This window comes from Ceratina calcarata, unplaced genomic scaffold (assembly GCF_001652005.2).
Source record: "Ceratina calcarata isolate Rehan_Ccalc_2016 unplaced genomic scaffold, ASM165200v1 scaffold363.2, whole genome shotgun sequence".
NCBI classification, from domain to species: domain Eukaryota; kingdom Metazoa; phylum Arthropoda; class Insecta; order Hymenoptera; family Apidae; genus Ceratina; species Ceratina calcarata.
The window spans coordinates 248,981-263,632 of record NW_017159356.1 but is presented as its reverse complement, the minus strand read 5'-3'; the positions used below and the strand labels follow the sequence as shown (position 1 = coordinate 263,632).

General features: G+C 37.3%; 1 protein-coding gene across 7 annotated transcripts in view; it reads left to right on the top strand.

Moving 5' to 3' along the window:
- The window catches only part of Mp (collagen XV/XVIII-type protein multiplexin), a 224,789-nt gene that overhangs the window by 2,450 nt on the left and 207,687 nt on the right, over window positions 1-14,652 (top strand). For all 7 annotated transcript variants that reach the window (XM_026814041.1, XM_026814040.1, XM_026814039.1 and 4 more), the window contains exon 2: window positions 12,541-12,611. In XM_026814041.1, the coding sequence (XP_026669842.1) occupies window positions 12,541-12,611 (71 nt within the window). The remainder of the gene's footprint in view (window positions 1-12,540; window positions 12,612-14,652) is intronic.

The following is a 14,652-nucleotide window of genomic DNA, read 5'->3' as shown; positions in this document are numbered from 1 at the left end:
CTAATACCAAATGCTCTTTTTTTCCTGCACGGAAATGTAAGAAACTGCTTTTTCTTCGAAATCACGAAAATTTTATTATTTCTCAACGATGTCCAAATTCAGAAAAATGAAAGAAAATCCTCGCTGCTATTCGATAACGAGATTTCGTTGGTCGAGAGACCAATGGTCGTTTGTCTGCAGGAAAATTGGTTTCACGAGCGTTAGACGGTCTTTATTTACGCGGGCTGCCATGAATGGAACCAAGGAAACGTTCTTTCCTCATTCTTCTGGTCGTTGACCTCGAAATCGCATTTACGGATGCTGTCGCGTGCCGTTGATTACTCTTACACTTGTAATACTCGTTTCGTCTTCTAGAGAGTTTCGAATATTGTTTCGTCGAATTTGTTCTCGTCGTTATTTTGCTTCGCTGCAAGCCGCTTAATGTGTGGCTGTATTTCAATCAGGACGTATGCTTTTAGCAACGACCGTTTCAATCTGATGAAATAAACTATGTGCCATACGTGTTTCAAGTTTTCGACATTTTTTATTGTATAAACAATCATTTCCTCGAATTTTTACTGCTACGTTTGAAATCTAAAAATAATGTTCTTTAATAAATAGTATTTATTGCTCGCAGACAACGGCGGATTGTGAAGGATAAATTAAATATTTGAAAGGAGTTCTTTAAAATAGCTTTCACGTTCTAAAGAAAGTCTTTTTTAGTCCTGCTGCGATGATACTCCGTTACTAAAATATTGGAACACGTTGGGGGAACGAAACGAGGATGAATGGTATGTGCATTATTTAATCGGATTGGAATAGTGTGACATTTATTCAGTATTCCACAAGGTTGTCATCATTGGCAACGATATGAACGAACGGTTATTACTTCCATATTCGATTGGTTTTATTTAGAACTGGATTACCTATCCTCTATTTTAAATTCGGTCAACCACGTTGCGAATATATCGTACAATGAGCTCAGCTTATATGCTGGAAGTTTCACTGAACCGCTTATGGAATTTCGCGAAGCCGATTTATTCTGGATTGATTGACCTGAATCAGCCATAATTTATCTATAACATTGGATCAAAGTATTATACTAAGCATGCAATTCATAATTGAATACAATCGAGTTTATTTTGTTTCTGATTAAATTGTCACGAATCTCTTCGTTAGATTTTGAATTTAATATAAAAATAAAATCAGTAATTCTTTTCATTATTTATAAATGATCCATCTGAATTAGCCATAATTTATTAAGCATGATACTAAACATGCAAGTCATAAATCATAATCGAGTATAATTTTTAGTCAGTTTATTTTATTTCTGATTAAATTGTCACAAATCCCTCAGTCGCTTTTTGAATTTAAAGCAAAAGTGGAATCAGTAATTCTTTTCATTATTTATACATAACTCTTTGAACTAGTAGCTTAGAAACAAACTGTTCGCAACTACGTTAATTACTGTTCAAGAAACGGCGAGTCTATCGAACCCATGCAAACTTCTCAAACTGTATTCATGCAAATCTTTGCTCTTGCAAACTTCTCTTTAACTTTCTCATTAAAGGCACAGTAGGAAATGCTTTTAAAAATTCTGAGTGAAGTATTAAGCACAGGTTCTTAGAATTCTTAACACAGAGACAACATCTGTGAGGCAGGTGATTAGACAATTAAATTTGGTAATGTCGTCTTAACGATTGATGGGTGTGAAAAATTTACTCTCTGATCTGAGTGACCAAGAAAAATTCCGTGGCGGCTCTCGCCACTTGTCGCGTTATCTGTTTCCAGGACGTAACTCACGGTGGCCGTTGCTCTCTTTTTGGAATTCTCCGGATGGCCACCCTACTAGCTCGTCGAACCGAAGAGGAGGCGAGAGAAAAAGCAAACAGAGAGGGAAAGGGTGTGAAAGCGATGGAGTGAGATGGTGAGGGTGGGAACACGCGTGCCACGTGACGGCCGCGTGTTAATCCGCGTGGAGTATTTACGAGTCCGCCCGCATTCGGTACACGTGTGTGCCACCACCGGCAGTTTTAACAGAACGAGAGAGAGAAAGACCCGTGGAATACCGTGTTGCGCGCTGTTCTACAACGCGGAACCGTGAACGAAGTCCACGGACACGTCGTGACACTCTTCCTCGGTTTCATACACGAATAGTCGGCTCATCCATTATCATCCTAATGTCTTGTACCACTCTTTTTATTTCTCTCATAGTAGTTTCGCCCTCCTCGCCGTTTCCTTCGTTCTCGCGCAATTATAAGTTCTCGAATAGCGCTCGTTGTCCTTAGGAAAGTGCGGCGGCACCGTGTTTCGGAAATATTTGAAAAATTCCTGTTTCCCGTGTTAAGAATTCTGTATATACAAATGTCGAAGAAGCGTTCGTATTTACGGCAGCAATTACAGTTTCAAAAGAATGGTTCTCCCGGCGCAGTTCACTGTAAAATTGATAGAAAAGAGCGGCGCTCGCGTTGCTGCTACTGCTGCTGCTGGCTCGACGAAGCTTTCTGAAAGGGAAAGAATAATTTATTCCCGTGCGGCGACCGACTCGTATGGAACTTTTCCATCGTTTTCTCCGACCGACGGTGTCTATATCTACGCTACATCCGCGGCGTCAGTTCACCCGATAGCTAAGGGTTTTCCCGGAGAATCGAAAACCCACCGAATTATTGATTCGTTTCACGGTTTTCGTGACTGCAATGTTCGTCGCCGTTCGGGTCCGGGGATTAAATTCGAAAATGAAAACAGACCGGCGCTCGAGCCGAGAAAATTAGATCTAACGGGTAAGCGCGATAACGGCTTTGCGCACCGGTTAAACGTTATTCCAAACAGCCGCCCGTTTTCACGCCTCGACCCTCGTCAAACAATATTTCCCGATTATAACTGCGGATTCTTTTTGTCTGCCCGCCGCGCGTTCCGAGTCCCCCCCTGTGTTATGTGAAATCTTGTGGCTGACGCGATTCGGTAAACACTTTTCAACGCAGCGATCAAACTCTGAATATTTATAGTTCAAAGTAAAAACGAGATTGTTTATTCATAAAATTGTGATACTTTTACATTTGTTTATAAGGAAGCATAAATATAAAATCGGAATTCTTGTAAGACAGATATGTACACTACGTGCCATTTATAAATGCAGTTTCCATTACAAATTGATAAATTGCACATTAGTACGTTCAGTATCATTCATACCTGAATAACATAAGAATCACCGTGAGACCGTCGTAGGAAATTACTATTACTACTGGTACTTGAGCATTCCGCTCGAGCATTGCCATTTACTTCGCGTTTCCACAATGCGATCAGCATAAAAATCATTTCTCGGATACTACATTTTACCGTTCGTACCACTGCCGCAATTAACACATCGTGACGCAACTACAATTGCAACACAGAAATATTACCGCCTGTTCATTTCTATAGAGCGCGTTCAACCGTGCGCATTCAAACACGGATTGCGCGCTCTTCGCGAGAGACAGTTCTCGATTTTAATCGTTCGTTCTCCGATAATGCATCATAATAGCACTAGATTATTGCTATTCCGATTACTCGCCGGTAATGTAACTGTAATTCGACGTACAAATCTATGTTGCAGTGGTTACAAGTATCTAAAGCATTTATACTTCTAGTCAGAGATTCAAATTAGAAAGCATTATACATTAGCAAAGTATTATTTATTTTATTTTAACAAAATCATGAACATTGTATCAAAAAGTTAACTAAAATATTTTATTATTCATAAAGAGGATGTGTGTCACATGAATAATAGAAGGATGGACCATGTTACGTCAAAACTTTCAACAATATCTCCTCGGATATTTTATTTTCCAGGCAAGGTTATTGTTTGGGATGAAACTTCGCTTCTGAAAGAAAAATTGATGCCGATATTACTTGTAGGAACTGGAGGTAACCGCGGTTCGTGAAATTGGAAATGGAATTTGTTAACAACTCTTGGAGGAAGGAATGAAAAATTCATTCAAAAATTTCCCATAAATATTCATGACGCGTTGTAAAAGTGTGCAAATGCACATTTTATTTTTAAATGCCTGATTTTGCAAACGTAAACTTGTCGACACGTGCTTTCAATATTTTCGAGTTATTACTAAAAAGTCTGGTCTAGGTGAAATGTATTTCTTCATAAAATTTGATAATCTGATTGATTACCAACCTTCTTCCAATGTCGTCCTTAGGATCCATTCCGAAATTCCCAATTACTTCGTCCCAGAAATTCCATTAGTCGGTTGACACGATAATCTCCGTCGAGCATTTCATCGAAATTAAAATTTTTATTCTCAGAAGATTTAGACGTCTCGTTTGAAAAATTGAAGTAGTATTCAAGATCAATTTATTAGGGGAAGAAATAATATGAGTAATATTACATATAAAATCAATACAGTAACAAAACGATTAGAATTAATTAACTTTTGGGTTGTTGTTTAATATTACAGCACACGCTAGCTCTATTGATTATACGTTTGATCTGTAATTACATTTAGATTGAATTCGAGTTTAATGCTTAAGTAATTGAGTCGAACTGGAGATTATGTTAACGATGACTATTAAAGGGAAGTTTGAGTTGAAGCATTGATGGAGCTTAATCCATGGAATTTTGAGTGATCAAAGACGTTAGCATAAACTGTTATATAATAGTTTCACGACTAGAATTGCAATTTGATGACAATCATTTTTCACTTGTTATTACCATACAATATTTATATTACCACATATTTGCATATATTAATATTAAATCAATGCAGATCTCATAATTTTTCTTCCAACTGAGAATTTCAAGAATATTTAAAATGCTCTTAATTTAGAAAAAATTATTTACATAACTGTTGCTTCTAAATTTATTTGTTGCTCTTTTATTCGCCATATTTCTAATGTTCCTTGTGGTGTTAATTTCACTGGAGGTTCTAGTCGGATGTTAAACATCCGCGAGGTATACCGCGCAGAAGTTTTACTGCTACGTAAAAAGAGACTCTGAAAAGTTTTAACCCGGTCCCCGTCGCTTTGGTCAACTTTCTGTCAAGACTGCTCTCTTCAAATACCACCACACGTCCTTTGATGCTCATAAGTTTTCCCATTAGCAGACAGAATAAGATAGCTGCAAGTGTATGAAACATATTTCAAAAATAATTTAATTTTTATTAAACATTTTATTTAAATAATTGTTTAACATTGTACATATATTCTTCCCTGATTAATTAAATAATTTCATTATGTTAATTTAATTACATTCAACTTCGATTAACCATTTTTGTGGATTTAACAATTTTGAACAAAGATTGATTTCGATGGTTCCACGAATTCAATCAAACGTGTTCATTAATTCTACTTGAAGGGGGGAGGGTAAATTTTGTTTTTCCACGGAAGAGACAGGTGTCATAAATCTCGATGCCACAGACGAGGGAAATAAAAGTAATTCATACGGTTTCCTCCGGCGCGCAGGAAACGAGGCGCAATCGCCTCTCGCGTGCCGCGATAAATTAGGTTCAAAGCGTTGCAATCGTGGAAAACGATGTAGCTCGCGCCTCGGTAGTAACGCACCTGCCGTGCGACCACAAATGAACCCGCTAACTTGGCGTTTATTTCGAATAGCACGCGCACGTGCCCGAAGACGCTATTAACACCATTGACAACTTTCTTTTTATCCTTAAGAGCCGACTAAATAATGTTCGGATAGAATTACGTGTTTCTATTAGCGTTACAAGCAAAAGTCGTTGGAATTTCATTTTCGTTTTAAGTTTCGTTTACAAATATTTATGTAAAACATTTCCATTGATGTTCGTAATTACTGGAATAATGAGAAATTATTTTTTCTAAGCAAAAATTAAGTATTCCCAGATGCTATCAAGTTGTGGATTTCTTCTAAAATAATTTACCCATTGCAATGCAATATTCTGTGAACATTTAATATGGAGTTCAATGAATGCTTCCATTAAGACTCTCAGTGAAGTTTGATATAGATTGAAATTACATAATATATAGTAATACTAATACTATTTCATGATGTAGGTCAGTGAAACTTTGCTACATAAATGTAATGAAATTCGATATAGTTTCTGTAATTTAGTTTAATTTTTTCAAATATAAAAGTAAGAAATAAATCCACGAAGATAATTAAGTTTTCTATTGATTCTTTTTCTCTCTATATGTACGCGTGTACATTTCGACGACTGATATTTCGTTGCAGAAAATTTTCTCGGTTTCATGAATTTTAAGGGATCCCGGCTGGGTCAAAGAAAGTAATTACCACGAGATTAAAGTTACTTTGGCCTAGTGGGATTTTATGCCCACAGTTTTCTACTTAACGGGTTTAGCCAGAGTACGACTTCCGTCCATGGCGTGATAATACGACCGGATATGTGTGTAATAGGAAAGCATAGTTTTGCGTGAGATTCTAATTAAACTCTAGTTAATATTGCGACACTCAGTGCGCTAACAACTTCCTTCTTATTTTTCTAAAAAACTATTGTATTTATAGAGTATGAGAAGAACGGGAAGTATTTTAACACAGAATTTGATTTCGTTCATTAAAAATTTCAATAGAAAAACGATGTCGTTTAATTCGTGGTAGCAGTAATTCTTCAATACTTCATCTGCAATTTTTCAACATTCTGCTTCAAACGAAGGCTCGCAAACCATGAGCTGTAATCTCTCATAAACCCTGAACGGCATTTTCTGAGCGCGCGAGGATAATCTTGGGACGCAACGCTGTCGTAACCGGGAAACATTGTCCGACACGGTCCGACGCAAAGAAAGGAAAACGAGATGAAAATTCTCTAGCTGAGGCACAGTCTCTAGTCCTTCGTTCAAACTAAACCCAATGTTTTTTTACAATTTGCAATCTTGAAGGAATTTAGATGAATATTAAACACCTGGAAATCATTTTAGTTATTTTAGTATTACGTTTGTGAATTTTTAAACCAGTGAGGCAATTTATTAGATGTGTCAATGTAGATTTGCTAATATTTTTTATTTTTGCCCTGAAGCGAAAAGTTCAGAAAAATGTTTTTATACTTGATTCTATAGTCGGGGGACTGTACTTGGCAGTGTTCTCTTACTCGTTGTAGAACGCAGGGAGCAACAAGCTCCGATCGATGAGCGTCGTCGATGCTCCTCGTCTGCGGATTACGGCATACGACCCTCGGCGGACGTTAATGAATGGAGACGCATGAAAGGACACGCGCCTGGCAATTAAGACAGACTATTTTAACTCCAGTTCTTTTTTTACACACAGAATCTTCGATAAAATAGCAATTTCATTTTAGATAGTACCTAATAATGCAATTTTATAAACAAAACAAGTCTAAAGGTTAATTTATTTATTAGCGAATGACGAAAGAATACAGCTTTCTCCTAAAAATATTAAGGAATATTTTAACTAAATTTTTCTTTAGACAGAATCTTTAATAGGATAGTAATTTCATTTTAGATAGTACACGATAACTCAATCTTGTACACAAAACGTGCCTAAGAATTCGACAAACTTATTAGTGGGCGAATATGAAAATCATTTTTCTCTTAGGGGATATAAAGAATTTTAACTCTACTTTCGTTAGGACGAAGAATACTCGAATATACCACATCCTAACTTTCAATTTTTCTACCAAAACATGTCTGAGAATTATAATTAGTTATATTTACTATATTTTATATATTTTTTAATATATATAGTAAATTATAAATTCTTCTTTAGGAAGAATAATTGAGGAAAGGATTAATTATATTTGCAAGATGCAAAATACAGTAATAACCATTCGCGAGACAGATTCTGCTTGTCAATCGTCGAGGCTTTTTATTTATTATAGCTTAACAAGATTTTCATGTTATACATACATCCGTGTACACAGAGAGACACAGGCCCTGTACAGAAACTCGCGTAAACGGTTATTACCGACTGAAAACTGGTCCCGAGAAGTCACTTTAACAAGTTAAATACATAATAGTTGCGCTATTCGAACCGGACAACCTAACATCGTCGGCTACAGTTTCACGGTGTAATGCATATTTCCTATCAGTCACCATGGATTAAGTTATCGCCTGTGCGAGTCACTGCAATCTTGTGGTAATCTTGTTATCTCCTAAGTGATGATGCATTTTATTTACAACAGCATTATTTTTTAAAAGTTCGAATAAATTACACAAATCTGTTTCATTCTCTCATTATTAAAAAAAGAAGATATGTATAAAAAACAAATGCTGTATTTATAAAAATGATGTTTCACGAATGTGTTACTTTACAAACATTTTTAATTAGATTATAAGTAAAGGTTGTACAATTTTAGTATGCGAAACGAAAATGGGGCTCAAATGTCTGAGAAGGATCGTAAAAAAGAATGTCGGGTCGGTGGCCAAGAATAAAGACGTTTTAATTATACACAGGAACCTTGTCTTCCCGTTTCGGCAGCGGTTAGCGGAGCTCCGCGAACTTCTTCCCTTCGTACAGGAATAAATTCGCTCCTCTATTTTCCGTCGTTCCGGGTCTTCGAGATTCCGCGTGGCCCACGTGTGTCACCGATGGCAAAAAACCCGATGAAATACATACAAACCGACGACACTGGCCGGCGTTCCTTCCGTTCCCTTCCGCGTGCGTATGCACACGCGGGATGATATACGACGCTGTTAATTAAACCGCCGCCGGAGGGAAATTCGACAGAAGACAAGGCGAGGTTAATGGGAGAACGGGGGAAAAAATGTGGGATATATAGGGGATAGCCAACGTCCTGTGGAGTTACGTGGTATATAGCTTTCGGATACATACATTTATCCGGGTTTAGAGTTCAGATCAGAGGGAATGGTACGTCTAGGAAAGATTTATGTAACTGTGATAAGAAGAGGCTAGTCAATGGTTAAAATTAGCAGTCTTATGAATTGTACTGAATACGTCATACGCATATTTAAACTTCCTTATTTTATTGTATTTGAGAATATTAATTCAACTGCATATGATTTTTGATACTGTCAATTATATTTTTGAAGTACACAAAATACACGAAGAGACAGAAAAAATTCAGTATTCCACACTTTTATGATTTTATGATTTATCTGTACAACATAATTACAGATGACATTCTGGTCACAATTCTATACGCTATAATCATACTGAATGAATTAGATTAAATATTCATTGGAAATAATTGATATTTCTCAAATGAAGAAAGACTATTTATTTTTTTTAACACAATGCACCTGAAACGTTGATTATGAAGGCAAGATTAGATATCTGCGAACGTCGTTTCCGAATGGCGGTCAGTGGGATCCTCTGTTTACCGTAGTATCCCGTGGATCCCGCCAGCTCTCACCGGGACGCGTCCTCTCCGGTGCATCTATTCATTAACGAGCACCACTTAAGCGTCGTCGACGACGACAGCGTCGTCGACAACGTCGCCACTCGAGGCGCCGCGCTTAATTATTCCAACGCCGTGGCACCCGGTTACACGTGCCGGTCTCCGGATTCTCCTCGCATCGCGGCTTCTTTCCCTGTTCTTTTAATTCCGCTTTAGATCGTTCCTTGGGCCACTGGGTTAATGGAGTGTCGTCATTCGTCCACGTTGTGGCTCGACATACGGTCCCGTCCTCTGCTTTTTACTTTTGAATGTTAACCTTGCCGCTCAAAAGCGATTCAGCTTTGTACATGGCTTTTTATATTTAAAAAAGTGTTTAAGACGTGGTAGAAATACGAAAAGAATTTAAATCATATATGTATATTGTATTTAAGTCATTAAGATAATTTTATTTATTTTAAATAAGAAATAGAAACATTGCTTGTTTAAATTAAAGACTTGAAAACGCCTTCATGAGGAATAAAATACATTAAGAATGACATGGTTGATAAGATTCATAGATAAATAATGTAAATTCATAAAATACAATATGCATGCAATCGTATAGAGTCTAAACATCAAACAAGGAAACCACCAATTAAATTAGTTCATAAATAAACGTCGTTGAAAACTTTTCCTTATGGGAATTACGCGTACGTTTTGTGGTTTAGCTGATTACAAGTTTTATCATTGCAGTTTATTTTTTCTGTTTCCGTTTAATTGAGATTTATTCTCCTTTTCTCTCGAGAAATAACTGGATGATGTCACAAGTTTAAAATCGGAGCTCATTCAAAGAAACCCGCAGATCTTAATGGGAATGAAAAAAACTGAGTATAAGATCAATGAATAGTGACATTTACAAATGAGCATAATTTATGATTACTTGGAAGTAAATGTATTTTTTTTCAGGGATGAGTCTTGAGAAATCTTTTTATTGCCACCGTTATTTGCTCACTATAATTATTTCACATTTGCTTCATATTATTTGTCATTCGTTTGACTCGCCTTATACATTTCTAATATAATTTCTGAATTTGGTGAATGCTATAAATTACGCCGTATATCCAGCTTTAGCATCGTGAACGCATTCATTATCGGAGCATTGACATTTGTGACACAGGCGAAAACTATACGCCGGTATAGAAATCTGATTGTCATTCATGTTCAATACATTCCCATCTATCCGTGCTGGTACGACATCGTTCAACGAATCATTCTAGCGTGAATTTTATACACCGGTAGGCGTGTCAGAAATGCACGACTCACATTTCTCGCATTCAGTCGAATCCTTCGTATTCTAGATTCTGGCAAAAGTATCTCAGAGATACCTTTACGAAATTCTTATCAGTGAAAGCCATTCTTCAAAGAAATATGCGATACGTACCTGTAAACATAATTGTTGGTACGAAGTTATAAAAAGGATTGAATGAATTATGTAAATGAAATTCAAACTTTCTATTCTCACAATTCCAATGCTTTCAAAACCTGAATAGAATTTCTACGTTCGTACGTGGATCACTACTGAAATAACTTTTCCCGAAACGAATCTCAGCGCAGGCAAGATTTCATTTTCGTTTGCTCGGATCGACTCGCGTTGAAGGTATAACAATAGCCGAGTGCAACGACCTTGGCAAACGGAAATCGAAATCCGCGGGGCACGGCTACACGTGTATGTACGTAAGTACACAGGCCGAGGAGTTACGCAAGGCCAGAGAATTCTCGATTGTGAATCACGATCGTGAACTGTTCACTGGCAATCGCCCACGCGACAGATGCAAATGCAGTGTCACACTTTTCAAACGGATTCCTGATGACCCACTGACCCCGACCCGTGAGAAGTAACCTGCGTATTCTTATATATTTATATACACACGAATACTTATTAATAATATTAAAATTCTTTATATTCTTTTTTCTTCTTAATTATTTTTAATTCTTAATATTGTGTAATATTTAAAAATGCATTGTCAACGAAAATTATTTTGATTAATCAATTCATGAACGAGTAATTGTTCATACAATTCGTAAGCAGATTCTCAAGAATTTCATGAAATCTAATTTAAACATTTTTCATTTGTTTTTCTCTGTTAACCTTTCAACCCGCATTCTTACGAAGCATCCGCATTCAAGCATCTTCTATTCGTAGGGAGTGTATACAGTGCTTACATTTGACGTTTCTTGTGTTAAAAAATGCTGTTTCTTGGAACTAAGCTTTTAAAAGCTTTCACGGTCTCTACGTTTTAGGATCACGGTTTTACGCCATCGTGTTCTCCCATCCATTTTACGTAAAACGTCTTCTAGAAGAGTTCATAATCGTATTCGTAAGCATTGTTTAGTCCTATTCTCTTATCGACATTCGTACACACATTATTACGAATTTTATGTGTCTAATTGACATTATTACCTCTCTTTAAATTTCACAATTCTTACATGTTTAGTTTCATTGTACTAATTCTTATTTGTCTGCGGATCATCAAGGAGCGCTGATTTTATTCATAAAGTCGCTAGTTCGTATTTTTTACGACGGGCACTTTGGCTAAATAAGTTCGTTGTATACAGTGGCCGTTTTCCCAGGGCAAATTTCCAACACCTTTCTGGCTCTTTTTCCGTGGCGGGATCGCATTAACGAAACGGGTTCCAGGGCAAAACCCAATTTTCCCTCCCGCGGCAGCCTTAAAAGGTCCTCAGGAGATCGACCTCCTTATTGTTTTTCACGGGAACAACGCGCGAGCGTTTCGAATCGTCGTTTCTTTAGTAAGATCCCAGCTGGCGTAACGACGTCTGCCCGGTCTCGTTTTAATCGTTATCATTTCACCGTTATCATCCATTTTTACCCGGCCACTTACCTGCCTCGATGCTAGCCATTGTTGGACCTAAAGAGGCAGCGGCGATGGATGTAGCAGACGGTATGAAAAGAGATCTCCCTGGTTTTTTTTAGTCCTCGGCTATTTCTAGGAAATAATAGGATACTTATGAGAAAAGTTGTAATAGCGTAGTTTTTTCCAATTCTCTGCATCTGAAATTTTTTTAAATATTATAAATCAATTTTTAAACGGACAGTATGAATTATTAAGAGTATTATTTTTTATCAGATAAGATTCATAGGAAAAATACAATTTTATATTTAAACTAATTATGATTCATTTTCTTAAGACGTTTTTATAAAATCGATATTAATTTATTAGTCTAGCTTGAGTGATCACCTAAATTAACAGAAGGATACGTTTGATTCCAGATTGCAATCGGTGATACTCGTTCTGTTCTGGTTGGCGCGCGTCGACGCGGACTTTTTCGGCGAGAAGAAAGGTGAGTGTCAGTTCATTCAACGTTAATGGGCCGGCTCGCGGGTTTCGCGATTCCGAGAGAGATTCGAGGACCATTTGTCCCTCTGTCTCTCCGCCCATTCCAGACGACGCCGTCGTCGTCGTCGTCGTCTGCTATGACGATTCGCGGTACGAAATTCTCGGGAGGGCCCTTCACGAACTCTTAACGAGTCCTCTAGAACGTTCACCAGGCTTTTTTACAATCTTTCCCAACGTTATTCGTTTTACGCGAGCCACGGTCTCGTACTAAACGAATTTCCTTAATTCGGAGTACGAAACAGTTTCTCGTTTTTATATTAATCCTCATTAGAGAGTAGTAGTATAATTTTTCTTACAATTCACAATAACAGTTTTAATAGAAAAAATATAGGATGATGTACATTACGTTAGAATACAATTTTACTAAATCTTTTAATTGTTTACATTTTTCAAAAAGTATTCTGATAAAAATTGCCTTACGTCATCACGTTGATACATAAAGGACATCGTACGAAGTGTGAACGCTTTGTTTGTCATATTGATGGGCCCTTCGAATTCATTTATAGTGCGAATTTTTCCACGTCCGTTGCGGCGAGCGCAGTGATTCTTTCCGAGCGCGAACACTCTTTCCTTATTTAAGCGAGCTCGGAAATACAAATTGACCGACCAGTTTCGACGAACCGCCTCGTTCAAGCGAACGTACCACAAAGTTTAAATCAGTTTTCTCAATTCTCTGTGTTGAGTGTCTGACTGTCACAATTCTTTCTGAACCTGTCATTTAAAATATAGCTTCTAGAAATGATATTATAATGAAATTTGTTTTGGCTAAAATATAATTGAACGGGATTAAAGTTTTTCATTAATATTTATCAAACGAATTAAGATCGCCGCATGATAAGAATTCTTAAATGGGAATTGCATAATCTTCGAAGGTATTTCATTGCCTGGTGTTGGCGAGCAAGTTTCTACTTCTCGTTAAGCGGGGCAATATCGTCGGTGATGCAAAAGATCATCTTTTAAAGAAAGAGAGAAACGGAAGGAGCCACTAGACGCCCTGGCAAGAGTTTAATAAAAATCTACCTCGGGACGTGGTTACAAAGCCCTAATATCTCGAAATGGTTTTATGATCATCAGCATATCTTTATTTCCTCCTTTTAAGACTTTCATAACTCGCCAAGAGCCGGCTATCGGATATTCGACTCGGATATTTCATTCCGGCAAATCGTTTTATATAGTTCTTCCTCCTCCTGTGATATATTCTCGGTCAGTCGTCAGAAAACTTGAAAGCGTTGACCGGAAATAATTCATCATGTTTTATCCGATGCTTCATTATTAACCCCTTGACATACAATGACGAGTTTGACTCGTCATTTATTCCATTTAATTTGTATGTAAAGTTCCATTTAATTTGTATGTCAAGGGGTTAAATATATTTGGACTGGCTTGTATAAATTTTCTAAATTCAATTTTTATAAGTAGTAGTAGATAAAATCTGACGTACGAACGATAGATTCTACATTTTGAACTTGGGAAAATCCTCGTTCATGGCTCATTTCCCTGATGATTTTCCCGCAATATTGGGGCTGGAAGAAACTGTCTCGAGGACAATCCGGCGCAGTCGATAATAATCAGTGAACGTAAGAAGCGAACGCGTTACCGGATCCCTGAAAGACTTCCGGTTCCCTTATCAGGGCCGGATGCAAAGTTCAGCTGTGGATTTCACGTCGGTGAGAAAACGGGGAACTGGAAAGGGACGAATAGCTCCCGCAGGATGCGAGATAACTCTCATCCCCCTAGCCTCGTTTGTTTCCGCCCTGCTTTCGGTTACAGACGGTTTGCCTTTTTCCACGCTTGCCTAGTCGATATTTAAACGCCTGTCATTGATCAGTTACAATTGCCAAGACCTATTTTTTCCAAGTGTCCAGTCATGCTTTACGTATTTTCAAAACTGCATGAATAACAGCGAATTATAAATAAGTAATAGGAATATCAATATATAACGAAAAGTAATATAAAAAAATCATTATTTTCATTACAAATAGTAT